This window comes from Perognathus longimembris, chromosome 17 (assembly GCF_023159225.1).
Source record: "Perognathus longimembris pacificus isolate PPM17 chromosome 17, ASM2315922v1, whole genome shotgun sequence".
Taxonomy (NCBI): Eukaryota; Metazoa; Chordata; class Mammalia; order Rodentia; family Heteromyidae; genus Perognathus; species Perognathus longimembris.
This window is the reverse complement of record NC_063177.1, coordinates 36,641,142-36,669,028: the sequence shown is the minus strand read 5'-3', so window position 1 is coordinate 36,669,028 and position 27,887 is coordinate 36,641,142. Positions and strand designations below refer to the sequence as shown.

At 46.5% G+C, this 27,887-nt stretch overlaps 3 protein-coding genes, 1 long non-coding RNA gene and 2 other non-coding genes across 6 annotated transcripts; 5 read left to right on the top strand and 1 right to left on the bottom strand.

Moving 5' to 3' along the window:
- Positions 1 to 12: 12 nt before the first annotated feature.
- Positions 13 to 3,571, top strand: Rpl23 (ribosomal protein L23). The gene is made up of 5 exons (XM_048366369.1): positions 13 to 90; positions 692 to 775; positions 1,080 to 1,208; positions 3,231 to 3,344; positions 3,438 to 3,571. Exons 1-5 carry the CDS (start codon positions 78 to 80, stop codon positions 3,518 to 3,520), a joined length of 423 nt encoding a protein of 140 aa, XP_048222326.1. The 5' UTR covers positions 13 to 77; the 3' UTR covers positions 3,521 to 3,571.
- Positions 810 to 945, top strand: LOC125366594. The gene has a single exon (XR_007213890.1). It is a non-coding gene; the product is annotated as a small nucleolar RNA SNORA21 (small nucleolar RNA).
- A 2,154-nt stretch (positions 3,572 to 5,725) lies between the features above and the next one.
- Positions 5,726 to 7,217, top strand: C17H17orf98 (chromosome 17 C17orf98 homolog). Its single transcript, XM_048366778.1, has 3 exons — positions 5,726 to 5,932; positions 6,541 to 6,640; positions 7,031 to 7,217. Exons 1-3 carry the CDS (start codon positions 5,726 to 5,728, stop codon positions 7,189 to 7,191), a joined length of 468 nt encoding a protein of 155 aa, XP_048222735.1. The 3' UTR covers positions 7,192 to 7,217.
- A 1,381-nt stretch (positions 7,218 to 8,598) lies between these two features.
- Positions 8,599 to 8,670, top strand: Trnac-gca. Its single transcript has one exon. It is a non-coding gene; the product is annotated as a tRNA-Cys (tRNA).
- Positions 8,671 to 12,594: 3,924 nt separating this feature from the next.
- On the top strand, positions 12,595 to 26,731 carry Cwc25 (CWC25 spliceosome associated protein homolog). The gene is made up of 10 exons (XM_048365225.1): positions 12,595 to 12,788; positions 15,476 to 15,648; positions 17,853 to 18,089; positions 18,518 to 18,587; positions 20,475 to 20,602; positions 21,493 to 21,556; positions 22,898 to 23,100; positions 23,484 to 23,582; positions 25,695 to 25,856; positions 26,325 to 26,731. The coding sequence occupies exons 1-10, from the start codon at positions 12,771 to 12,773 to the stop codon at positions 26,437 to 26,439; spliced, it is 1,269 nt and encodes a 422-aa protein (XP_048221182.1). The 5' UTR covers positions 12,595 to 12,770; the 3' UTR covers positions 26,440 to 26,731.
- LOC125365265 lies at positions 20,937 to 21,537 on the bottom strand. Its single transcript, XR_007213678.1, has 2 exons — positions 21,445 to 21,537; positions 20,937 to 21,242 (listed from the first exon to the last, which is right to left on the bottom strand). It is a non-coding gene; the product is annotated as an uncharacterized LOC125365265 (long non-coding RNA).
- Positions 26,732 to 27,887: the final 1,156 nt, after the last annotated feature.

The following is a 27,887-nucleotide window of genomic DNA, read 5'->3' as shown; positions in this document are numbered from 1 at the left end:
GCGGGGGGCGGGACATTACCTTCATATCCCAGTATCCTTTGTGCCTACTTCCTTTCTGTCTTTTTCCGGCGTCCAAGATGTCGAAGCGAGGTGAGCCTTTTGCACGAAAGAATCCTCCGCCATCTGAAGCGCAGTGGCTGCCTGCCCCTCAGGGAGCTGCGGCTCTGGGCACCCGGGGCCCTTTTCTCCCCGCCCGGGGCCAGAGAGGGAGAGCATGAGCGCATCAAGAACGCTGGAAGGGCCCCGAAAGTGGCGGGTGGTGGAGCGGGAACGTTGAGATGGTAGTAGGATCGGGGCCTGATTTAAAGCTGAACCGGGTGAGCTGTCTTCTTTCTTAGTGTTGCAGTAGTAGGGTGGCAGGTGGGCTGGTTTAGACCCAACTTGGGGAGTCTGTGAGGTCTTCCAAGGCCTTGCCAGAGAAGCTTAACTGCTTGTTGGCAGAAATTGGAGTACGAATGAAATCATCCAGTTCGCCCCTTAAATTCGATACTGGGAAGGTAGTTAAGGAACGGCTATATTCCAAAAGAACCGGGTCGCACATGGGAAGGATGTTAGTGTTATTTTAGAAGAGGCTAGTTAAAAATCGGCACACCGTCTACGCGTGTCCGAAGGATTTATGCCCTTTAAAATTGTGAGGGGAAGACCTAAGCCAGTGTGGAGAAGTGATCACGTCTTGTTTTTCTATCTGCAGGACGTGGTGGGTCTTCCGGTGCGAAATTTCGGATTTCGCTGGGTCTTCCCGTAGGAGCTGTGATCAACTGTGCTGACAACACCGGTGAGTCTATGGCAGATCCCTGCCAACCTCCGTCCCCCTTTTAAAAGCACTCGATGGGCCTTTTGCTAGTGACCTATTGAGCCGTCAAGAAGGGGCAGAATGAAAACACCACTTTTGGGTGAAGTGGCAGCGTGTTGTGTTGTTTTGCTTCAATCGGTGGTGTGACAAACTGCTCCTTGCTGGAGACTAGATGCTTGGGAACCAAAAGGTTTTTATTTTAGCTTTGTGAGTGCAAAGCAAAGCTGAGGTTGGTGCAGAACTTGAAATCCAACAGATAACAATGGTGATCTTTTGCATCTTATAGGAGCCAAAAACCTGTATATCATCTCTGTGAAAGGGATCAAGGGACGATTGAACAGACTTCCTGCTGCTGGTGTAGGGGACATGGTGATGGCTACAGTCAAGAAAGGCAAACCAGAGCTAAGGAAGAAGGGTAAGTAGATATAAGCATTCTTGGGTCTCAAGTGGGTATACTCCATTTGTTGGAAAGTGGGGAAGCAAGTGCTCGTTTTGTGTGTGTGTGCGTGCACGCGCGTGTGTGGTGCTGAGGAATTCCAACAGTTGTCCCTTTCTTGTCCCTTTTCTACTCCGTTCTTTTATGCAAACAATATTTAACCTGACACTTTCCAGTTCCGTTCATTGATCTGACGCCTGTATGCCACTGTGACGTTCCATGAGAACTAGATCTCTGCTTCATTATTAATTTGCTTGTCTATAAATGCATATGGTGGTACTGAGTGAACGTGTTTTAGTAGGTGGCTTAAAGTAAAAACAGGTGAAATCAGTTTGTTACTACTGGCTAAGTTTTCTTTGCTGGAAATACATCAGGTGATGTTCTTCAGAGGTCTTCTTTGAAGCCTGCTCTACATCATAGCAGAGATTGGATGTCATAAGTTTGGCTCAAAGTCTTAGTGGTAGAAGTTAAAAGTGAACTGCACATGGCTTAATCATGGACTATATAAGTAAACCAAAAGGATTCCTTCCCACTAGGCAGGTCTCAGCAGCAGTTCTTCTGTGCTGCCTGACATGACATTTGGTGCTCTTTGGTTTTCAGTTCCTCCACTTCTCTCTCTGCCCCCTTAGATCTGTCTTTGGAATACCTTGTTCTAGAAGTCCTAGCCATCTCTTGACATATAGATAGGGTGTGATGGGTTGCTCCTTGTGTTCTAATGTCATCTCTCTACAAACTACTAGCCTCCTTAGCCTTTTGGTTAGAGATAAAGCTTTGTTTCCCCATTAATATCACCTGGGGACTTAGGCAGGCCTAATCGTGATTATTATTTATCAATATGTTGGATCAAGTACACATCTGCAAGGGCTTTTTCCTCTTCTCAGAACACTCCCTTGGTCTGGTCAGTAGCCTTGGGGGCTGCCAGGGAAGAGAAGAACATGTGGCCCTTACTTTGGATGAGATGGCGGTAGGATATACTGTTGGTCTCTTATCTGTGGTGAGATAAACCGAAGTTTTAATCACAGCTATGAATTTTCAATTTTGTTTGTGTCTTTGATTCTTGTTCTGCTAAATCCTTTCGTGTATGAAGAGGGGCAATACTGAAGCTCTTAGGCTGATGGCCTTATACAATGATTTATAAAAGGACTCAGTATTACTTTTGTCTGATACTTGGGCTCAAAGGTAAAATAACCAAAATCCTTGTGCCTATAGTTCAGGCATTTCTTCTTGAATTCTGTTTCCCCTTTACTAAAATATAGACAGGCAGTCTTGGGTAAACCCAGTTGCTCAGGGAGGCAAAGAGTGCCAAGATTGTGGTTCAGAGCCTATCCAGGCAAAAAGTTAGACACCAGTCTCAGCCATTAACTGGGATTGGTGGCATGTTGCTGTTACTCCAGCTGTATAGGATTGTAGTCCTGGCTTTTTTTTTTTCAGAGTTAAAATTATGTCTATTTGGCAATATAAAATTCTTTACGAACCTGATTTCAAGAGGTTATATGTTACAGTCCTAGCTTTTAAAAAACCACAAGACTACAACAATATAAAAGGATGCCCAGGGCTGGGAATATGGCCTAGTGGCAAGAGTGCTTGCCTCCCATACACGAAGCCCTGGGTTCAATCCCTCAGCACCACATACATAGAAAAAGCCAGAGGTGGTACTGTGGCTCAAGTGGCAGATTGCTAGCCTTGAGCAAAAAGAAGCCAGGGACAGTGCTCCGGCCCTGGGCATGGGAAGTTTAAGGCCTATACATGACTTGATACCTCCACTTAATACCACCCTACCTGATGAAGGGTAAAAAGTACTTAACAAATTAATTGTCTTCCCCAAAGCAAGTAAATGGTGATGCTTTAAAGGGTTATCAGTGTTTATGCTATTTCTCTCCTCTGCTGTTAGGAAATAAAAGCTAATGATGAGTATACATCCTACCCAGAGGAATAACTTTCTTTCCTTTGTGGAATGCTGGGAATTGGGTTTAATGACTGCTGTTCTTTTCCCCCCATTAGTACATCCGGCAGTGGTAATTCGACAACGAAAGTCATACAGGAGAAAAGATGGTGTGTTCCTTTATTTTGAAGATAATGCGGGCGTCATAGTAAACAATAAAGGGGAGATGAAAGGTAAAGTCTGCAACTGGGTTGTCTGGGCTCGGGAGATGCTTGGCAAGAAAACTCCAGCCTCACCTATGTCTTTTTTCCCCCTTTCTAATGCAGGTTCTGCCATCACAGGACCTGTGGCAAAGGAATGTGCAGACTTGTGGCCCAGGATTGCCTCTAATGCAGGCAGCATTGCATGATCCTTCAGTGATTTGTAAAAAATTAATACATTAAAAATTATTTGTTCTCAATGCTTGCCCTCCTGTTCATTACCTCTTTCTTGGTATACCTTAATCATTGCCTTTTGAAAAATAAAAGGTCCTTTAGTGAGCCAACAGAACTTACAGCCCTTTCGTTTTGTATATTTGCAGTTTCTGCTGTAAAAATTAGTTTTATGCCTCTAATTATAGATTAAATAAATACTGCCTAATGGCAGAAAACCACCCTGTAACAAAATTTCTTACCATGAGACAAGACTCTGAAATAGGGGCTGTGGATATGGCCTAGTGGCAAGAGTGCTTGCCTCCTATACATGAGGCCCTGGGTTAGATTCCCCAGCACCACATATACAGAAAATGGCCAGAAGTGGCGCTGTGGCTCAAGTGGCAGAGTGCTAGCCTTGAGCAAGAAGTGCTCAGGCCCTGAGTCCAAGCCCCAGGACTGGCCAAAAAAAAAGGATCTGAAATAAGGGTGTGAGTGGAGGCCAGCCTTCCCTAAGGTAATCACAGAATTGCCACATAAATTTGTTTCTACAAGGGAGTTTTTGTTGTGTTTTGCCTGAATTCAGTTTGTATCTGATCCACAATCCTCAGATCTCAGCCTCCTGAGTCATTAGGATAGCAGGTGAAAGCTACCCATTCTTGGCTAGAGATAGTATCTGCAGGTTGGCCTAATTTGAGAATGTGAGAGGGTATGGCATTAAGGCCAGCATGACAGGTGTATAACCTGGTAACCAAGATGGGTACTCACCATTACTAATTATATCCAGAGGTATTACAATTACTGGTATTTCATTGATCATAGGGAAAATAAGTTGTGCTTTGGATTAATAGAGATCTCAGCCGCCTGGCTGGGCAGCTAGGATTATAGGTATGACTTAATGGTACATGAGTTCCTTTTTTTTTTTTTTTTTGGCCAGTCCTGGGGCTTGCACTCAGGGCCTGAGCACTGTCCCTGGGTTCTTTTTGCTCAAGGCTAGCACTCTGCCACTTGAGCCACTGCACCCCTTCTGTGCTATTTTCTGTATATGTGGTGCTGGGGAATTGAACCCAGGGCCTCATATATACGAGGCAAGCACTCTTGCCACTAGGCCATATCCCCAGCCCGACTTCTTTCTTTTTTTTTTTTTTTTTTTTTTGTCTTTTGGTACTGGGGATCAGACCCAGGATGATGTACTTGCTAGGCTAGCACTTTGCTACTGAGTAACTCCTAGCCCTGCTTTTTTTTTTTTTTTTTTTTTTTTTTTTTTGGCTAGTTCTGGGGCTTGAACTCAGGGCCTGGGCACTGTTTCAGACCCTCTTTTGCTCAAGGCTAGTGCTCTACCACTTGTCACAACACCATTTTTGGCTCTTTATGTGGCACTAAGGAATTGAACCCAGGGTTTCATTCATACTAGGGAAGCACTCTGCCATTAAGCCACATTCACAGCCCCTTGCTTCCTTTTAGAAGGATTAGGGGAACTGAGAGAAGCAAAGGAAGAGGTGACATTGTCCAAAGAAGTTCTTCCCTGCTGCCAATGGCCCACACCTGTAATCCTAGCTACTCAGGAGGCTGAAATGAGGATAATGGTTTGAAGCCAGCCTGGACAAAAAATACATATGTGGAGATTATATATATAATATATATATATATATATATATATCCTGACAAAATGGTAACCTGTATAGTAAATAGGCTGAGAAGGTGGCGGCTTAGTGGTAGAGTGCTTGCTTGGCATGCATGACACCCTGGGTTCATTTCCTCAGTACCCCATCAACAAAAAGCTGGAAGTACTGTGGCTCAGGTGGTAGAGTACTGCCAGTACCCCCAGCTCCCTAAACTCTTCTAGTTAATTCTGGACACTAGAACTGGGGAAATCCTACGGAAGCCATGAGCTCAGTGGACAACCACCTTGTTCTTCAAGGATAACATGGGGAGCCAGGCCAGAGGACTTGCAAGCTGCCCACGTGCAAGTCTCTATTGGGAGCCTCCTAGTCCAAGCTGAGAGTAGGGCTGTATGTCCTCCGGGGGCCACGCAGGCAACTTACCCCCCCCCCCCCCCCCCCGCCCCAGGACCCCACCCAGCCAGCGAAGGATACGGGACAATAGGGTTTGTGTCGTAGGGTTCCCTGTAACCTTGCGCCCAGCCGAGGGGCTTCTTCCCCTTCCCAGTAGAAAGGTCGTCTTCCGAGGCTGCCGGGGCTGGGATGGCGAATATGTACGAGTGCCCTCTGCGACTGGAGAAGGGCTTTATTTTGGATGGGGTGGCTGTGAGCACGGTCGCCCGGGGCTACAGTCTCACCAGGCCCAAGCTGTGGTCTGCCATTCCGCCCTACAACGCGCAGCAGGACTACCACGCCCGCCGCTACTTCCAGAGCCACGTGGTCCCGCCTCTCCTGCGCAAGACCGAGCAGGTAGGGGGGCATCGCTGGGGAGCCCCTGTGACCCCTCCCCAAATCTGGGTGTCCAGAGCCCTGGGCACCAGAGAGCCCCCCCTCCAACCCCCCCCCACCCCCATCCTCTCCGCAGCTGTGTTAGTGCAATTCATAAAGTGGAGGCCGCACCCCACCCCGCCTTGAGGACTGTTTCCTCTCAGGTTTGGGCTCAGAGCAGCCTCTCGTGCCAGGCCCGGGTTTGTGGCACTCTGTGATGTCACAGGCTCGCCCTCTGGAGTGACCTCCCCGCTGCAAATCCTCAAAAAATAAAACCACAGCAAATCAGACAAAGGGAATTGTCTCAGCCCGAGTTCTAGGCACCTCTCTCCCCCCTGACATCACCGGTTACAGGGCAGGGGTGGGATTTGCTCAAGGGATCTATGAGCCAAAGGGAAGGGATGGCCACTTTCCTTGCCAGCCCCAGCTCTACCCAGCTCCTCCTCCCTTGTAGTGCGTTCCCCAGAGATTCAGAGGCTGTTGGCTAATAATAATAATGTGTAGTAAGCTTTTACTATAGCTTGCTACAGCTTGTACCCTGCCCCTCTGAGCAAAGCGACTGACAGTCTTCTGTATTTTCTTCCTCTCAGGATCATGGTGGCACTGGAAGGGATGGCTGGATAGTAGATTATTTCCACATTTTCGGGCAAGGACAGAGATACCTCAACAGGAGAAACTGGGCAGGGGCAGGCAAGTGCCACCTTTTTCTTTCTTTTTTTTTTTTTTTTTTTTGCCAGTCTTGGAGCTTGAACTTAGGGCCTGACCGCTGTCTCCTGGCTTCTTTTTGCTCAAAGCTAGCACTCTGCCACTTGAGCCACAGTGCCACTTCTGGCCGTTTCTATATATGTGGTACTGGGGAATCGAACCCAGGGCTTCATGTATAGGAGGCAAGCACTCTTGCCACTAGGCCATACTCCCAGCCCAGTCCTTGGTTTTTATCAAGAAGCTGGGGAACTCAAGGAGTGAGCATTCGGCTATAGGTTTGGGGGTTGCAATGACTGCAAGGGGGTTGTGTGTGGCACTTTTGGGGAAAGCCAGGGAGCACTGCCTGGAGGCTCAGCCTCTGTCTCTTCCCCCAAGGGCATTCCCTCCAGCAGGTGGCCGGCCATGACCACTACAATACTGAGCTGAAGCTGATTACCACCGGGCTGAACGGTAGGTTTGGCTACCGCAGGAACACACCAGCCCTCCGGCAGCGCACATCTGTCTTTGGAGAGGTCACTCAGTTCCCTCTCTTCTGATCGCATCACTTCCCTTCACAGCCCTTGATTTGAATTTCTAAAACAGATGTTTAGATGAACTCAATGTTATTTTATATTTTTAAAAAGTTTTATTTGTGCTTACAGTGTGCTATTTCTTTCCTGAGGTGGGGGGGGGGGCGCAGGCTGGTTTCTTTACCCTTGAAAAGGAAGGGAGAGGACAAAGGGTTCTGTGGCCTACCCTTTTGTCCTCTGTGCCAACAAAGGGCCTCTCTTCCCCTGGCCTGGTGTGATAAGAAAGAATCACAGGGTTGGGAATGTGGTCTAGGGGTAGAGTGCTTGCCTCCCATACATGAAGCCCTGGGTTCGATTCCTCACACAGAAAAAGCCAGAAGCGGCGCTGTGGCTCAAGTGGTAGAGTGCTATGCTTTAGCAAAAGAAGCTCGGGGACAGTACTCAGGCCCTGAATTCAAGCCCCAGGACTGGGGAAAGAAAAAGAAAAAAAAAAAAAGAAGGAATGACAGATCAAAACCAGGGCCCTGCACATTCCAGGCCAATATTTTATCCCTAGCACTATCCACCACACTTTTACTCTCAGCAAAACACTTATGCAAGAAACAGAAGGGCATGCCTACTGTTTCCATTAGGAACAGAGAAAGAAGTGGGGGGCTGGTGGCTCATGCCTGCAATCCTAGCCACCAGGAGGCTGAGATCTGAGGATCTCAAAGCCAGCTTGGGCAAAAAGTTCCAAGAGACAATTTCCCACTAGCTAGCAAAAAAAGCTGGACTGGAGGCCTGGCTCAAATGGTAGAGGGAGAACTAGAGGCTCTGATCTGAATTCAAGTCCTGGAAAACACAGACACAGGCACGTGCACACACACACACACACACACACACACACAGAGGAAAATAGAGGATGTTGCTGGTTCACACCTGCAGTCCCAGCACTTGGGAGTCTAAGACAAGAAAGAGGGTTATAAATTTTGAGGCCAGTCTAGCTACCTAGCAGGAAAGCCAAGGCTACATATGGAAACTCTGTAGCAAAACTAAAATCAAAGCAGGAACAGGCAGTGGGCCATTTTGGACCTTGGCTGCCCTGAGAAGGATTTTCTGACTTTTCTGATAACATTAAATATGAACCAAAGAAAATGAACATTCTCTTTCTACTCTCTGTCAAGGAAGGAGTGAACAAAATGTTATCAGAGGAGTTTCTTAGTCCAAGGATTGTGACACAGATTAACAGGATTCTCTGCCGATTAGCTGATTCTAGGATAACATTTTTTAAGTGTCTCCACCCAGTTTATCAGTGGCCAGGAGATTACCCAAAGCAGATGACGGATACAAAGGTGAGGCTTCTGAACACAAAGCTTGCCTGAGCATTAGTGTGGGCGGAACTGTGTCACATTGAGTCACCATAAGTGGACAAGGAAGAGAGCCTTAGCAGGGTGTGGGGGTATAGCTCAGGGGTAGAGCATTTGACTGCAGATCAAGAGGTCCCTGGTTCAAATCCGGGTGCCCCCTTCCCAGCCCTATCTTTTTTTAACCTCCACTAATGGAAATAAGAGTAAATACTTCCAGCCACTGGGAAATACAACTTTAAATTAATTCTTGTCCTAAAGTACTTGTTCCACCTACATTCCAACAGACTCTATTGCAAGAAAGCCCCTTTTGGGTTTAAGATAAAATTAGGCTGGAGGTGTGACTTAAGTGGTAGAGAGCCTACCTAGCAATAACAAGGCCCTGAATTCAAACACTAGTACTGCCAAAGACAAAAAACAATCCCTGAGGAAATTCTAAATTTAAGGTTGCATCTGAGGCCTGTGAACAGAGTGGCAGTTTGATATGTATGTGAAAGTAAAGGTAAAATTCTTTCAATACATTTTTTTTTTTGGCTAGTCCTGGGGCTTGAACTCAGGGCCTGAGCACTGTCCCTGGCTTCTTTTTGCTCAAGGCTAGCACTCTGCCACTTGAGCCACAGCGCCACTTCTGGCCGTTTTCTGTATATGTGGTGCTGGGGAATCAAACCCAGGGCCTCATGTATACAAGGCAAGCACTCTTGCCACTAGGCCATATCCCCAGCCCCTCAATACATATTTTTGAATAGTGTAGACATACAAAGTTGAAAAAGTGCTTTCAGTCCGGTGGGTGGTAACACATTCACACAGCTCTCTGAGGAAGGACATTTGCTTGCTTGTTTCTATGGGAAAGACAGGTTTTAAGCTAGGTGCCAGTGGCTCGTGACTATAATCCTAGCTCCTTAGGAGGCTGAGATCTGAAGATCATGGCTCAAAGCTAGCCTGAGGGGGGAAATCCTATTTTCTCTCTCCAGTAATCAGCTAAATGCCAGACAGGAGATGTGTTTCATGTGAGTGTGCCAGTTATGAGCGGAAAAATGGAGAAGTAGAGTGCAAAGGCCCCAAGTTCAAACCCTAGTACCAGCACACAAAAAAAGAAAAGATAAAAAGTTTGAGTTTGAGCTGTGATTCTTTCTTTGCCAGTCCTAGGGCTTGAACTCAGGGCCTGAGCACTGTCCCTGAGCTGCTTTTGCTCAAGGCTAGTACTCTACCACTTGAGCCACAGTGCTGCTTCTTGCTTTTTCTGTGTATGTGGTGCTGAGGTACTCCTAGCTAGAGATGGATCAGCAAAATGCCTGCTTACCAGGCGGCAGTACTGAAAAAAGATGTAGCTCAATGGCACAGACCTGGTCTTCTGTAGGTGGTTCTCCTTTGATCCCGGCACACCAAAAAGAAGGTGTATGTGTGTAGAGGAACCCCAAATTGGATTGTTTCCTATAAAGGGGCTGAGGAGCAGTTGAATGTCTTGTCCCTGGAAGAGTCCACTGCTGGACTGTGCTGTGGGTATTGTCTTGGCTCTGAGACAGGATAGATCAGGAAAAATGAGGCACAGGAAATAGCAGCCAGGAATTACAGAGAAGCCTGGCACTGATGAGTAGCTTGATTAAAAGCACATAACCACTATGTATGTCCCTTGCTTTGCCTTTTAATATGCCTTGCTTCTGGGATGAAAGGCACCCCAGGAGCACACTGAAGCTTTCCCTCTCACAGATCAGTTTGCCCCAAGTGTGGGATGGTGAGTACTGCAAGTGTGTGCAATTTGACAGTAGCTATAGCCACATGTGAAAAACACGGAAGCACAGAGTGAAAAAAAAAAAAAAGATTCCCTTTTCAAGCCTTTTTTCATCTTGAAGAACTTAAGGCCTTTATTTGGTGCCAGCTCTCTAACACTTCTGAATGTCTTTTTTTGTTGTTTAAAAAATTTATTTTTCTTGGTACTACTAGAGTTTGAACTCAGGGCCTTCAACTTGCAAGGCAGGCACTCTACTACTTCAGTCACACCTCCAGGCCTTTTGAAATATTTTTTTTCTTTTTCTTTTTAAGTAGGGCTCCTTCTTTTTGCATTGGGCAGGCCTCAGACCATGATCCTACCACCTCTGACAGCCTTTCACTAGCTGGAACCACAGGTCATACCAAGCCAAGACTGAATCTCTCCTTTTTAACCAAAGGGAACATGTGTACATAAAATTAATATTTAATGTAACATTTACTATTGTATTTAATTATGGAATCTGATACTGATTTCATTAATTTTTTTTCTAGTCCTGGGGCTTGAATTCAGGGCCTGGACACTGTCTCTGAGCTTCTTTTGTTCAAGGCTAGCACTCTACCACTTCAGCCACAGCGCCACTTCTAGATTTATTCTTTTTATATGGTACTAAGGAATTGAACCCAGGGCTTCATGCATGCTAGGCAAGCACTCTACCACTAAGTCACACTCCTAGCCCCTGGCTCTGAACTTTTTTTTTTTGTTGTTGTTGTTCGTTTGTTTGTTGGCTAGTCCTGGGGTGTGAACTCAAGGCTTGAGCACTGTGCCTGGCTTCCTTTTGCTTAAGGCTAGCACTCTACCACTTGAGCCACAGTGCCACTTTTCACCTTTTCTATATATGTGATGCTGAGGAATTGAACCCAGGGCTTCATGTATATGAGGTAAGCACTCTTGCCACTAGGCCATATTCCCAGCCCCCTGGCTCTGACCTTTTATCCTCTTATCTCTGCCTCTTGAGTACCTAGGAATACAGGCATGTACCACTGGCGCCTGGCTTCAATGGTTTTTAGTATACTCAGTCATGTAACCAACTAACACAATTTCAGAACATTTTCATCACCCCCAAACAACTCCATTATCAGTAATTGAACTTAGGGCCTTATGCCTGCTCAGCTTGCTTGGTGCTCTACCACTTGAGCTGTGGCTCCAACCCTGCTTTTTTCTGTTTATTTTGGGGGTGGAGTCTTGTAGCTTACCTGGTGAGGCTGACTTCAAACCTCCTTCCTATTTCAGTCTCTTGAGAAGCTAGAATTACAGGGTCTGAGCCACCAGCACCTGACTCATGTTGGTGACTCATGCCTGTAATCCTAACTACTCAGAAGGATATCTGAGGAGTTTGGTTCAAAGCCAGCCCAGACAGGAAAGTCCATGAGGCACTTACTTCCAGTTAACCAGCAAAAAGCTAGAAAGAGATGTTGTTGGGTCAAGTCTAGGAGCAATCAGCCTAGAGCAGAAAGCCAAACAAGCGCATGAGGCCCTAAATACAAGCCCTAGTCCCAGGATAAGAGTCTCTCACAAAGCTGGGTGCGGGTGGGCGCGGGTGGCTTAAGCCTATAATCCTACTTACTCAGGAAAGTCCAATACTCTTATCTCCAATTGACCAACAGAAAACCGGAAGTGGCACTGTGGCTCAGAGCGGATGGAGTACTAGCTTGGAGTGAGGCTCTGAGTTCAAGCCCCAGGGCCAACAAAAATAGAAATAATAAAACCTGTTAAAGATATGGCCAAGATGGCCTAGTCTAAACAACTTCACCCCCATCCCCCCAAGAAAACAATAAAACGAACGCTTGCGCACAGTCCACCGCCTTCCTAGTCCCGTTGCCATGACAACGCACTAAGATGCTTCCCTGCCCACTCCCGCCCCTCAGCAGTTCCCAACCTGGACTCCCAACTGATCGCATTACTCCAAGCCTGTTTAGGCTGGGTGGTCTAGAAACTTCCATCTTGTCCATATCCTTAATTCAGGTTTTTTAAAAAAAAGTATTATTTTCTATTTTTTGCCGGTCCTGGGGCTTGAACTCGGGGCCTGGGCCCTGTCTCTGAGCTCCCAAGGCTTAGCGCGCAACCACTCCAACCACAGCGCCACAACCCGCCGCTCGGGGTTAGTTGGAGATAGGAGTCTCCCGAGGAGCTAAATTGACAGGCGCGAGCCACCGGGTGGGGCCCGGCCGGGCGGTGGTATTTGCACCGCTGGGAAACTCCCGCTAGGAGGCAACCCGGAACGACCACAAAGCGACCGCCTAGGTCTCGACGGGGCGGGGTCCGGCCACGGCACGTAGCGCCGCGGAGTGACGACGTCACCTCTCCGCGACGGCGACGCGGCAATAGGACGTCGTTCCCGGAAGTGCTCTCTAGACTGGGCTCTGGCAGCGACTGCCAGTTCCTTCTGGGAGCACATCCTGTTCGGTGGCCTTGGAACCGTCTCCCAACGTTTGCCCTGCCCACGATCTTCCCTGAGTCCGTCCATAGCCGAAGAGTGAGGGCACGTCTCCACCACCATGGGAGGCGGAGACCTGGTAAGTGCGGGCAGGCCCGAGTGAGGGAAGAATGAGGTCGGGGACTGTCTGAGGATGGAGATTGGAAGGGGGTGGGGTGGAAGAGTGTGTGTGTGTGAGAGAGAGAGGGGGGGGGCGTAGGGAGGTGGGTAACCATGGGAACGAAGCCTTGCATTTCTAGGAGAGGGCGGTATCTTAGAGAGGGAGATTGTTTGGACCGCGGAACCTGGAAAGATGCTCTAGGTTCGTCGGAGTGGTGGCTCGTGATGTTTGTGTGCTCCAACCCGGGTGGATTGGAAATTCTGAGAAGGTAGAGAGTTGAAACCATGGCTAAGAGAGGAGGCAGATATTGAGGTCATAGCACCAGCCTTTGTTTAGTATGTTGTGGACACATCTCCTTAGTGTGTGTGTGTGTGTGTGTGTGTGTATGTGTGTGTGTGTGTACACAGCTCCTGGGGCTTGGACTCAGGGCCTGGGTGCTGTCCCTGAGCTATTGTGCTGTATCACTGTGTGCCACAGCTCCATTTCGGCTTTTTGGTACTTAATTGGAGATAAGTCTAGTCTCTTTAAATGGCTTGAGAGGCCCTTAGTAGTTCCTTTAGTAGTTATCTTCATCTTTTACCCCTTCTCCACCAGCTTGTACTCAACCTCTCCCCACATAAAATTATTCATGCTTTGTTCTTTCTTATGGCTGGGACTGCAGTGAGAATGTTTCCTCTGTTTGGAAATCTACCTTCTACTCCCTTCCCCCACTTCAGTAGGCACATTTTTAACTTTCTTTAGATGTTCCTTCCTCAGGGAAACTTGCTCTGATTATCAAGCAGTACCAGAGTAGTGGTTGATGGAGAGGAAGGGTGGGGAAGGGAAAGGAAAGGAAGACAAGAGAAGAGAGAAACAATCTTTGATGGTGAAGGGGAACATCAGAGCCAGGGGAGAGATTGTGGGACACAAGTTGAAAGAAGTCTTAGTAGGACTTAAGTAAGTTTAGGAATTTGAGAGTCAAGTGGACACTAGGAAAGGAAGGTTGTATTCATAAGAGTAGATGTCCAAGAGTTGGGGATTTAGATCAGTAGAAGACCACTTTCTTGGCAAGTGCAAGACCCTGAGTAAGAAAGAAAGAAAAAAGGAGTGGGTGACCAGCTAGGTGCTGGTGGCTTATGCCTGTAATCCTAACTACTCAGGAGGCTGAGATCTGAGGATTGCAGTTTTAAGCCAGCCCAGGCAGGTAACTCCAGTTAACCACCAAAAAGCTGGAGTAGAACTGTGGCACAAGTGGTAGAGCACCACCCTTGAACACAAAAGTTCAGGACAGCACCAGGCCCTCAGTTCAAGACCCAGGACTGGCATTAAAAAAAAAAAAAAAAAAAGGATGTCCAGCCAGCTACTGGTGGGTGGCTCATGCATGTCATCCTAACTACTCAGAAAGCCAAGATCTAGAGAGTTGAGGTTTGAAGCCAGCCAGTTTGAGCAGGTTCAGGAGACTCCAGCTCCAATAAACCAGCAAAAAGTCTTGCCAGGGATGTGGCTCAAATGGTAGAGGATCTGCCATGAACAACAAAGCCAAGCAAGAGTGAGGGACACTAGGCTGAAGCCCTAGTACTTCCAAAAATAATAACAAAATTGGATTGAAAGAAGTAAAAAGTGGCTGAGTGCCAGTGGCTCATGCCTGTCATCCTACCTACTCAGGAGGCTGAGATCTGAGGATCTTGGTGTGAAACCACCTAGGCAGGAAAGTCTATGAAACTGTTATCTCCAATTCCCACCCAAAAAGCTAGAAGTGCAGCTGTGGCTCAAGTGGTATGAGCACTAAGCTCAGACACAGCACCCAGGTCCTAAGTTGAAGCTCTGGACCAGCACAAAAATAAAATAAAATAAAATTAAATTAAAAAAAAAAGAATGTCCTGTGTCAATGAGGTATTCTTTTTTTGTTTTTTGCCAGTCCTGGGGCTTGAAGTCAGGGCCTGGGCACTGTTTCTGAGCTTTTATGTTCAAGGCTAGTCTGCTACTATTTCAGTAATAGCTCCACTTTTGAACGTTTTGGTAGTTGACTGTAGATAAGAGTCTTACGAACTTTCCTGTCTGGGCTTGCTCAGAACTGCAGTCCTCATATATCAGCCTCCTGAGCAGCTAGGATTAAAGGTGTGAGCCATTGGCACCTGACTGAATTATTTTATTTATTTTTGGCCAGCCCTACGGCTTGAACTCAGGGCCTGGGCACTGTCCCTGAGCTTCTTTTGCTCAAGGCTAACACTCTACCACTTGAGCTACAGTGCCACTTCTGGCTTTTTCTGTGTATGTGATACTGAGGAATCAAACCCAGGCCTTCATGTATATGAGGCAAGCATTCTTGCCACTAGGCCAGATTCCCAGCCCAAACCCAGGCCTTCATGCATGCTAGGCAAGCACTCTACCATTAAGCCACATTCCCAGCCACTGACTGAATGATTTATTAAACACAAACACTGTCATGGTTCAAGAACTCTCACTTTCCTTTCTTTCTTTCCTTTTTCTCTGTGCTGGGGCTTGGACTAGGCCCTCACACATGCTGAGTAAGTGCTGTACCACCAAGCTACCCTCTCAGCCTGAAGTCTTCTCCTTACACGCATGCCTTGGCATGGCTTGGTTAGAGGAGAGAAGTGAATGAGGCAGTGCCAGTCACACTCATCACCCACAACTTGCTGAATTGTCCCTCCTTCCATTCCCTACAGAACCTGAAGAAGAGCTGGCACCCGCAAACCCTCCGAAATGTGGAGAAAGTCTGGAAGGCTGAGCAGAAACATGAGGCTGAGCGAAAGAAGATTGAGGAGCTGCAACGGGAGCTGCGGGAGGAGAGGGCTCGGGAAGAGATGCAACGCTATGCAGAGGATGTTGGGGCTGTCAAGTAAGTGAGGAGCTGTGCAGCCTGGTGTGTGAGCAATCGTAGGACTGGCTGTAGGTGTCTCACCCATGTGGCGTGTATTAGCTGAGCAGTGCTTCGCCACTTGAAGGCAACACCTCCAGTTCTGGCTTTTTGCTGGTTAATTGGAAATGAGTCTCACAGGTTTGTTTGCCCAGGCTGGCTTCTCACCTTAATCCTTAGATCTCAACCTCCCGAGTAGCTAGGAGCCACAAGTCTCTACTATCTCTTGGTTGCCAGGCACAGTGGTGTGTAACTATAGTCGCACCTACTTCTAAGCTGAGGCAGGTGGATTCCTTGAGTCCAGGAATTCTGGGCTGGAGCACTCCATTTTGACCAGATGTATGCATTAAATTCTGCATCAGTATTGCAACCTTGCGAGAGTGGGGGACTACCAAGTTGCCTAAGGAGAGTTGACAGGCCTATGTCAGAAACAGAGCAAGTCTAACCTCCCATGCTGATCAGTAGTGGAATCATGTCTGTGAATAGCCATAATACTCCAGCCTGGGCAACAAAGCAAGACCTTCCATTTAAACAAGAAAGCCCTAACAAAGGAAAAACCCCTTTGCAGATGCTAATCTCCAGCTTTGACAGAGAACCTAGTCTATACCCTTAATAATGGCAGTAGCAAAAAATCTATGCAATCGCTGGGCACTGGTGCCTCACACCTGTAATCCTAGCTACTCAGGAGGCTGAGATGGAGGATCATAACTCAAAGCCAGCCTGGACAAGAAAATCCATGAGACTCTTCTTGTCTCCAATTAACTACCAGAAAACCAGAAGTGGCATTGTGGCTCAAAGTGGTAGAGTGTAAGCCTTTTTTTTTTTTTGGGCCAGTCCCGGGCCTTGGACTCAGGGCCTGAGCACTGTCCCTGGCTTCTTTTTGCTCAAGGCTAGCACTCTGCTACTTGAGTCACAGCGCCACTTCTGGACGTTTTCTATATATGTGGTGTTGGGGAATCAAACCCAGGGCTTCATGTATACAAGGCAAGCACTCTTCCCACTAGGCCATATCCCCAGCCCTAGAGTGTAAGCCTTGAGTTGAAGAGCTCAGGGACAATACCCAGCCCAGAGTTCAAGCCCCATGACTGACCAAAAAAAAAAAAAAAACACCCCCAAACCTATAGAATTACTTTGCTTTTTTGTGCTTTCTTTCCAGGTATTTCCCCATTTAAAAACCGAGAAAACAAGGTGCTGGTGGCTCTTGCCTGTAATCCTAGATACTCAGGAGGTTGAGATCTGAGGATCACAGTTCAGAAGCCATCCAGCCATTTGAAGCCAGCTGGGGTAGAAAAGTCCCTATGAGACTCTTATCTCCAATTAACCACTCAAAAAGTGGAAATGGGGCTGTGGCTCAAAGTGGTGGAATATTAGCCTTGAGTGAAAGAGCTCTGGAACAGTGCCCAGGCCCTGAGTTAAGGCCCTAGGACCAATCAAAATAGTCTCATGGGCTTTTCTGTCCGCACTGGCTTTGATCCAAGATCTAAAGATCTCAGCCTCCTGAGTAGCTAGGATTACAGGCACGAGCCACTAGTGCCATTTTCTTCCTTCCTTCCTTCCCTTACCTCCCTTCCCCTCCCATTTCCCCTTTTCCTCCCCTCTCCTTTCCTCTTCTCCCTTCTTCTCCCCTCTTCCCCTCCTTGCCTCCTCCCACCTCCCCTTCCTTTTCCCTTTCCTTTTCATCTTTTTTGTTGTTGTTAGTTGTGGGGCTTGAATTCAGTGCCTGGGCACTGTCCCTGAGCTTTTTCACTCAAGGCTGGCGCTCTACCACTTTGAGCCACAGTGCCACTTCCAGCTTTTTTGGAGTAGTTTATTGGACTTTCCTGCCCATGCTGGCTTTGAACCTCGATCCTCAGTTCTCAGCCTCCTGAGTAGCTAGGATTACAGGTGTGAGCCACTAGTGCCCTTGCATAGTTCCAGTGCACTCCACTGGTATACTTTTTCACCCTTTCATCCTTGCTCTGTGCCTTCCCCCCACTCTCCCACAGATGTGCATGTGAATACACCCTATATAAGGTAAAGAATACAGAGTCATCAGAAAAAGGAAAAAAAAAAAAGAAAAAAGTCCTTTGTTTCCATATCTTTGGGGTTCATTTCAATGTGCATATTATTTTATATACCTATGGAGAGGTGTTTGGGTATTGTACTTTTGTGGGAGTCTATTTTTAAAATTGTTTTTTTTCACTCAGGAAAAAAGAAGAAAAGTTAGACTGGATGTATCAGGGTCCCGGTGGGATGGTGAACCGTGACGAGTACTTGTTGGGACGCCCCATTGACAAGTATGTTTTTGAGAAGATGGAGGAAAAAGAGGCTGGCTGCTCTTCTGAGACAGGACTCCTCCCAGGTTCTATCTTTGCCCCATCTGGTGCCAATTCCCTTCTTGACATGGCCAGCAAAATCCGGGAAGACCCGCTCTTCATCATCAGGTACTCCTCAGGAGCTGGGAAGGGGCTTGTTACAGAGATGCTTAGAGATGCCCATCTCTATCTCCATGTGGGTGGGGTTATAGGCTCAGGGCTTGAACTCAGGGCCTAGGCACTGTCCCTTAACTCTTCTTTTGCTCAAGGCTGGCACTATAACACTTGTGCCACTTTTCTGTGTTTAAATAGAGATATGGTTCTCAAAAACTCTCCTGCCCAGGCTGGAAAGCCAGCCCAGGCAGACAAATCCTAGACACTCTCATCTCTGGTTAAGAACCAAAAAGCTCAAAGTAGAAGTGTGGCTTAAGTAGTACAGTGCCAGCCTTAAGTAAAAAAAGCAAAGCACATGTGAAGCCCAGTATTGGTACACACACACACACACACACACACACACACAAACAAATGTCGTGAGTTTTGTATTTTTCTCCATTTAGGAAAAAAGAAGAGGAGAAAAAAAGAGAAGTATTGAACAATCCTGTGAAAATGAAGAAAATCAAAGAATTGGTAAGTTGTGTATCGAGTCAGTAGTAACAAAGGGTGTCTTTTAGCTATTCAATGTGAGAATAAGAACTTTTCTTAGCCACTCAGGAGACTGAGATCTGAGGATCGAGGTTCAAAGCCAGCCTGAGCAGTAAAGTCTGTGAGACTCTGATCTCCAATTAACCACTAGAAAACCAGAAGTGGCGCTGTGGCTCAAGTGGTAGAGTGTTAAGCTTTGAGCTGAAGAGCTTAGGGACAGTGCCCAGGCCCAGAGTTCAAGCCCCAGGACTGACAAAATAAAAAGAACTTTTCTCTACTTCTTACCACAGGGAAGTACACAGGGCCTTTAAAACTTCCTTATTTGGGATTTGAGCACAGGGCTTTGTGCTTGTTAGGTAAGTACCCTATCTCATAATTTATACAACCAGTCTTAAAACTATGTGTGCCAGTACTCAGATTTGAACTCATGCTTTGTTCTGTTCAACAAGGTTGCTCAGCTGGTGTACTATTGTTCTCCCACTTGAGCCACACTTCCAATCTGGCTTTTTTTCTGGTTATTTTAGACATTTTTGCCTGGGTTAGCTTCAAACTTTGACCCTCTGGATCTCAGCCTTTTGAGTAATTAAGATTACAGATATAAACCACTGGCACCCAGCTCTTTTTTAGTCTTTTGGTTGGAAAAAGCACCATGGGTTACCTTTTTTTTTTTTTTAAGAAAAGAAGATATGGGCCATGCACCAGTGGCTCATCCCTACAATCCTAGCTACTCAGAATGCTGAGATCTGAGAATCATGTTTTGAATGAAGCCAGCCTGGACAGGAAAGTCTGTGAGACTCTTTTTTTTTTTTTTTTGGCCAGTCCTGGGGCTTGGACTCAGGGCCTGAGCACTGTCCCTGGCTTCCTTTTTGCTCAAGGCTAGCACTCCGCCACTTGAGCCACAGCGCCACTTCTGGCCATTTTCTGTATATGTGGTGCTGGGGAATCGAACCCAGGGCCTCATGTATATGAAGCAGGCACTCTTGCCACTAGGCCATATCCTCAGCCCTTGTGAGACTCTTATTTTCTTTTTGTTTTGTTTTGTTTTTTTGGCCAGTCCTGGGCCTTGGACTCAGGGCCTGAGCACTGTCCCTCGCTTCCTTTTTGCTCAAGGCTAGCACTCTGCCACTTGAGCCACAGCGCCACTTCTGGCTGTTTTCTGTATATGTGGTGCTGGGGAATTGAACCCAGGCCTCATGTATACGAGGTGAGCTCTCTCGCCACTAGGCCATATCCCCAGCCCCATAGACTCTTATTTTCTTAATTAACCATCCAAAAGCCAGAAGTGGAGCTGTGGCTCAAGTGGTGGTAGAATACTAGCCTTGAGCATTAAAGCTTAGGGGCAGTGCCCAGGCCCTGAGTTCAAGCCCTAGGACCAGCAAAAAAGAAAGAAAAGAAAGGTATGTTATATGTCTGTGAAAAATGTCATCATGGCATGTCCAAGAGACCAGAGTATATCCTTGGCTCTGCTATAAAGCTCCAGGGTCCATTTATTGGTCACGTGACATATCATAGTTTTATTTTTTTCGTTTTTTTTTTTAATGAGTTAGTAAAGAAAATTAAGGTTGACCATACAGTCCCTGATTGCTTTCAGTAGAGTTGGAGGTCTTTTGAATGGGAAAGATGGAAACTCCAAGGCAATGGTTCTGGGGAATATTTAAAAACTTAGATTCTTTGCTTACCTTTTGGAGCTGCTGTCTGTGCATCTAGGGTACACTTGTGTACAGCTAGGTTTGTTGCCAGGGACCCCGTAGTAATGTTCTGGACTTGTGTACAGCATGAAGTCATATTTGTACATCAGTCATCCAATGCCTGCACAGGGGATTCACAGGGGTCCTAGTAATCTTGTATGGTTATGTTCTCGGTATTTTCTAGTTGCAAATGAGTCTGGAGAAAAAGGAAAAGAAGAAGAAGAAGGAGAAGAAGAAGAAGCACAAGAAACACAAGCACAGAAGCTCGAGCAGTGGTCGGTCCAGCAGTGAGGATGAGCACAGCCGGGGAAGGTGAGCACACAGAGGCCAGTGTGTCTCTCTTGTTCATTCACTCCTTCACCCTCCGAGAGGACTGAGCGCCTGCCCTGTGCCAGCAAGTGCCAGGCAGTGGGAGTTTGGTGGTGAACACCTAAGATGGTCCCATGTCACAGAGCTGGCCAGCTGGCACTAGAATTCCCTTGGATGCTAAATGTGGGTGGGTCTCTGGGTGTGCTAGTGGAGAGAGACCTCCACAATGGCTTTAGCCCAGTGGATCTCAGGTCAGACCTGGGTGACTGTTTTGATCTCAACTTGAGTCCTCCAGCTGGAACTGAGTTTCATGTAGGCTTTTTTTTTTTTTTTTTTAATGGATTAATGGGCCCGTGTGGGCCCATTCTGCGTCTTCCCCATGGGAACAGTCAGCTCTGCTGCCGCTGACTCACCATTAGTCCCTGGAATAGCAACATGAGGTGAGAGGAGAATGTGTTCAGGCGCTGAGGCTGAGAAGTTCGGCCCACGGATTTTCACAGGAAAAAACTTGACTGTGCTGATACATCTTCCAGCAAAGACAGTCCAAATAGAGAAACACACTGCCAAGTAATAGCTGGGAGGTGTGAAAGGTCCCGTTGGAAGCAGGGTGTGTGTGTTTCAGCATGGAAGATTTAAACTGGACCTGGGGGGCTGGGAATATGGCCTAGTGGCAAGAGAGCTTGCCTCTTATACATGAAGCCCTGGGTTCAATTCCCCAGTACCAGAAGTGGCGCTGTGGCTCAAGTGGCAGAGTGCTAGCCTTGAGCAAAAGGAAGCCAGGGACAGTGCTCAGGCCCTGAGTCCAAGGCCCAGGAATGGCAAAAAATAAAATAAATAAATTGGACCTGTCTGAATTTTGTTTCTTGATGAGTACATGTATTTTGATCTCTTAGGTCTCAAAAGAAGATGGCAGCTTCCTTTCCTGTTATGCCCAAAGTCCCTGGATATGGCTTACAGGTAGGGATTTGGGCTCTTCAAAGTGAGTGACTGTGGAGCTTTGCATCGTGCCACTCTGACAACTATACATAGCAGAGTTTGGACATTGAAGGTTGGGGCTGCTGGGGAATAGGCCCAGGCTTTATCCCTGAGTCTCTTATCTGAGGCACTCTGCCCATCCGTCTGCAGATAATTTACATGAAATAAGCAGTTTGATGACTTTTGACCAATGGGCACCCCACAGAATTCTTTTTTTTTTTTTTTTTCTGTTCCTAGAATCAAAAAAGACAGTTTGGAATATGTGAGGAAAGCACTCTACCACTGGGCTATGTCACCAGCCCTTGTTTTTTGTTTCTTTTTTGTTAGTTGTGGGGCTTGAACTCAGGGCCTGGATGCTATCTCTGAACTCTTTCACTCAAAGCTAGTGTTCTAACACATTGAGCCACAGCACCACTGGTGGTAAATTGGAGATAAGAGTTTCATGGACTTGCCTGCCTCGCCTGGCTTTGAACCATGATCCTCAGATCTCAGTCTTCTGAGTAGCCTGAGTTGCCTGGCCAGCAGCCCTTGATGGGGTTTTTTGTTTTTACCCAGTCCTAGGGCTTGAACTCAGGGCCTGAGCACTGTCCCTGGCTTCCTTTTGCTCAAGGCTAGCACTCTGCCACTTGAGCCACAACAGCACCACTTCTGGATTTTTCTGGGTATGTGGTACTGAGGAATCAAACCCAGAGCTTCAGGTATGCTATGCAAAGATTCTGCCACTAGGCTACATTCCCAGCCCCTGCCCTTGACTTTTATGGGACAGAGTCTTAATCTATAAGCATGCTGGCTTGGAACTTGCTGTGTAGCTCAGGCTGGCTATGAATGAACTTACAGTCCTCTTGCTTTGCCTCCCTAGTCCTGAAGTTAGAAATGTTGCACCATCATGCCTGGTTGCACCACCCTTTGAGATAGTTTAGCTGAATACCCCAGGCTAGCCCCAAGACTTGCCATGTAGCCCAGACTGGCCTTGAATTTTCTGTCTTTCTGCCTTAGTCTCCAAATTGCTGGGATTCAATGTGTGCACCAGCAGGTCCATCCCTCCGTCAGTATGCTTAACCTTTGATCTTGTCCCTTATGCTTTTGGCTCTTGCTCTTCCTTTGGCTCTAGTGACAAGCTTAAGCCAGGTAAAGTGGTTAGGTAGCTACATTCTTTTAGGGATTCTGAAGGTAACTTCCTGCATTTGGATTCTTGTCTGTCATTACTGTTGGCCCCATTCGGAAACTCATTGTTCATTCTTTCCTTGTTTGACTACAATTTCTCTTGAACATCTGAATTTTTCTACGAAAGCTTTTCTTCCCTTCCTTTCCTTAATGATACAGGTCAGGGACAGTGACCATAATCAAGGACTGCATGGTTCTCTGGTGGCTGAGCAAAAGAGGATGAAGAACCATTCTAGGTCCAGAAGCTCCTCCCACTCACCCCCCAGACATGCCAGCAAGAAAAATAACAGGGAACTGGGGTCCCGGGATAGGAGGTCTCGATCACCGGGCAGAAGATCACGGTCCCCAAGGCCCAGCAAACTGTGAGTTGGGAACTCACTAGGAAATAACTTGTGATCACAGGAGCCTGGTCACAGCAGTTGTCGTTTTTGTTTTTCTGCATGAGACCCAGGGCATCTGCAGGCTGGGTACATCTTTTACTACTTGAGCCCTACCCCACCTCTAAGTAATTGCTTTTGATGGTGTCCATCATTGGCTTTCTCAAATATCTCTGCTGTATTCTTTCATTTATATCATTTTCCCAACCTCAGTGTAAACCTGAGACCTCCAGCACCACATATTTGTAGGAATATATTGTGCTGGTAGATTTTCCCCCTTTACTCTTCCATTTGGATAATAGTTTTAAGACTATAAGGGTAAAATTCTCCTGTATTGAAGATACTTTCCTCTTCTGTGTCCATTACAGGCACAGCTCTAAGGGAACTAAGAGAGAAAGGGGCCAGAGTAAGAGCCCATCACCTAAGAAGGAGGTCTACCAGAGGCGGCATGCTTCTGGATACACCAGGTAAGCCCAGAGTACAGTAGATTTAACTGTAGACTGTACAGAATGTAGAGGCAGCTCACACCAGGGAAAGTAGGTAATTTATTTGACCCCTTTGTCAAACCAACTTTTATATAAATTAATAAACAAATAAATGAAATGCTTACAACCATAAAGGCAATGGAAAAGGAGATAACACTAGAAAAGAGATATTAACAAATTATTTGTTGGAAAGTGAAAGCGAAGGATGGAGATTATAAGAAAGTAAATGTATGGGACTGGGGATATAGCCTAGTGGCAAGAGCACTTGCCTCATATACATGAAGCCCTGGGTTCGATTCCCCAGCACCACATATAAAGAAAATGGCCAGAAGGGGCGCTGTGACTCAAGTGGCAGAGTGCTAGTTTTGAGCAAAAAGAAGCCAGGGACACTGCTCAGGCCCTGAGTCCAAGGCCCAGGACTGGCCAAAAAAAAAAAAAAACTAAATGTGAAGTGCCTGACACTGATGAGAAGCTAGCAGATTGAGGAAAGGCTCGGGGATTGCAGGCACCAAATACTTTTAAGGATAATGGTAGCTAGGATCAAGATTTGAAGCCAGGGCTGGGAATATGGCCTAGTGGCAAGAGTGCTTGCCTCCTACACATGAAGCTCTCGGTTTGATTCCCCATCGCCACATATATGGAAAACGGCCAGAAGGGGCGCTGTGGCTCAGGTGGCAGAGTGCTAGCCTTGAGCGGGAAGAAGCCAGGGAAGGTGCTCATACCCTGAGTCCAAAGCCCAGGACTGGCCAAAAAAAAAAAAAAAGATTTGAAGCCAGCCTAGGCAGACATCTAAGAGACTCTTATCTCCAATTAAGCAGAAAAAAGCTGGAAGTAGAGGCATGGCTCAAGTGGTAGAGCACCATGCTGAGTGAAAAGCCAGCAAGAGCCAGGCAGTGGTGGTTTATGCCTGTAATTATAGCTACTGAGGAGGCTGAGATCTGACTATTATACTTCAAAGACAGCTTGGGCAAGAAAGTCCATGAGACTCTTATCTCCAATTAACCACCAGAAAACAGGAAGTGGTACTGTAGCCCAAAGTGGTAGAGCACTGGCTTAGAGCAAAAGAGCTCAGCGACAGCACCCAGACCCTGAGTTCAAACCCCCCAACCAACAACAAAAAAAAGTTTCACTGACTTTCCTGCCCTAGCTGGCTTTGAATTGCAATCCTCAAATATCAGCCTCCTGTATAGCTAGGATTACTAACATGAGCCACACTGGTGCTCAGCTTTATTTAATGTTTTTTTGTTGTTTGAGGGTTTTTTTGCACCAGTTCTAGGGCTTGCACTCAGGGCCTGGGCATTATCCCTGAGCTTCTGTGCTCAAGGGTAGTGCTCTACCACTTGAGCCACAGCTCTACTTCTGGTGTGTTGGTAGTTAATTTGGAGATAAGACTCTCATGGACTGAGACTCTTAAAAATAACTGAGCCACTGGCACTCAGTTATTTTTTTCCTTTTTGAAGAAGAGTCTGTCATACCATGATAAATACAAACTATAACACATGCCCATTTCAGAAGTAATGGATTGGGCTGGGAATATGGCCTAGTGGCAGAGTGCTTGCCTCGTATACATGAAGCCCTAGGTTTGATTCCTCAGCACCACATATATAGAAAAGGCCAGAAGTGGTGCTGTGGCTCAAGTAGTAGAGTACTAGCCTTGAGCAGAAAGAAGCCTGGGACAGTGCTCAGGCCCTGAGTCCAAGCTCCATACCGGGGCTACATCTATGAGTTTTAGCCATCTCTTATGGGGAGGTTGGAATAACCCAATCTGTTCTATAAATTGTTGAGTAATAGGGATATAATTGCCCTAAATTTAGGCACCTGACTGGTTCTCAGCTTATTTCATATTTTTTGTTTTAGGACAAAGAGATTATTAAATGTGATTGTAGAATCCTTCACTAAAAATCAAAACTCCTGACTAGGATGTTAAAAGGAAGAAAACTCAGGCTGGTGCAGTACTGGACAGGGCATTTCCTTGGAGCTAGCCATGAATCAAAGGGCCTGGGGTCCTGCCTGACCTCTGTCTGTGTATGCTGCTTCTGATTTCTTGCTGGAAGAGAGGTAGAACTGATGAGAGATGGTTTTTGTGCTCATCAGAAAGCTCTCAGCAGAAGAACTAGAGCGGAAACGTCAGGAGATGATGGAAAACGCTAAGTGGAGGGAGGAGGAGCGGCTGAACATCCTCAAAAGGCATGCGAAGGAAGAGGAACGGGAGCAGAGGCTGGAGAAGCTGGACTCCCGGGATGGGAAGTTCATCCAGTAAGTGCATCTTCTTTCTGCCCAGGGGCATTGTCTCACAGACAGTCCAGTAGGATTCTTTGGGTCCCAATGTGTTTGTGTCTGCCCTGGAGAACCCCAGAGCTCAGCCTCTGCGCCAAGTTTGTCCAGCTTCTGGTCAGATGATAGGAAGTGTTTCTGTATGAAGGAGAATTGAATTTTTTTTCCCTAAGTCACTGAAATTCCTTGGCCTTTTTATAAAGAAGAATTTATGGCTCAGAAAACCTTTTTCCAGTGAGATTTTTGCCTAAAACAGATGAATTTTCCCTTATGGGCATTGAAAAAATTTGGTTCCAGATGGAGTCACTTGAAAATTATCTGTGTGGGCTGAAAAGAGCTTGTGTTTCTGCAGCTGCTTTATGGCTACCAACCTGTCTCTCTCCTCATTCTGCTAGGGAGTTGACCAGTTGAGAATGTCTTTTGTTTGCATTAGTCTGTCTTCTCTTCCAGCCGCCTGAAGCTAGAGAGTGCGAGTACTTCCTCCTTGGAGGACCGGGTGAAGCGGAACATCCATTCTCTACAGAGAACCTCAATAGCCCTGGAGAAGAACTTCATGAAAAGATGAATACCATCTCCTCTCTTACCGGCTTTCCTGACGTTTCCAGGGAGGCTGCTGACCCCTTAAAAATTCTCTTTATAAGAGTTTAAATGACTTCTACAGATGTCAACCCACCACTGTTCAAAGTGACCTCTGTCCATTGATTCCTGAGATACCCTTCATCTTTGGAGAACCAGTGTGACTTGATTATGGGATCATTGGTAACTTTGGTTGGGTACACCATGGGTACTGACTATGTTTTATGTGTGGACATTGTATAGTCAGCCCTGCGGTGAATACTCATCGTGCTCTGGAAAGTACTCTCTGGATGTGTGATGTTTGTCCCCGTCCCACCCCCCCGCCCATGTCAGTAGTCCCATTGCACACCCTCATGTCGGCCGTCAGAAACCTCTCCAGAGCCACCTAGACAGATTGTACTTACCAGGTTAAGATGTGACAGGAGGATGTCTGGTTAGGGTAGATCCAAGAGGATGACAAAGAACCTGCAAGATGAAACAATACAAAAAACCTTAAATAATCATTGACTTTTTAATTGTAAAAATATGATGTGTGGGGCTGGGAATATGGCCTAGTGGTAGACTGCTTGCCTTGCATACATGAAGCCCTGGGTTCGATTCCTCAGCACCACATATACAGAAAACACCAGAAGTGGTGCTGTGGCGCAAGTGGTAGAGCGCTAGCCTTGAGCATAAAGAAGACAGGGACAGTGCTCAGGCCGAGTCCAAGGACCAGGACTGGCCAAAAAAAAAAAAAAAAAAAAAGAAAGTGTGTGTGTGTGTGTATAATGTGTATACGTACAAATGTATAATTTTTACATGCTTTTTTTAAAAAAAGCTTTGTTCAACAGTCTTATTAGTGATTGCACTAGGTATAGGAGAGTGATTAACAGTAAAGCAAATTAGCTCATTTTTCTTTCTGAATCAGGCAGGTTTGTGAGGAGCCTGGGTTTTTTGATAATATCTAGAGTATCTGTCTTTTCCAGTGCATAGTCTCCAATAAGATCAGTGCTATGGGGTAGTCAAATGGTTTTAGGAGTCACAACCACATTGCAAGTATTCTCCTGAAAGAAAACAAAAGTGTTTCATGGCTTTTTAAAAATCACGTAATAACTTTACTACAACTCTAGGTTTTCAGCAGCTGTTTGCTACTATTAGTTAGATATTACATAAAGAAGACTCAAGGGGCTTTATCCTTCTTTTTCATCAGAGACCCTTATTTGCACCCGGACTTGAACTAAGGGCCTTGACCTGTCCTCCTTTTACACTCCCAGCTGGCATTCTACCACTTGAGCCACACCTCCCAATTCCAGAATGTGCTGGAGGTAAAAGAGTCTTTTGGATTTCTCTGCCCTGAGAGGCTGTAAATTTTGGTCCTCAAATCTCAGTCCTCCTGAGTAGCTAGGGATCATAGGTATCAGCGCAGCATCAAGACATTCTTGGTCCACACAATATATG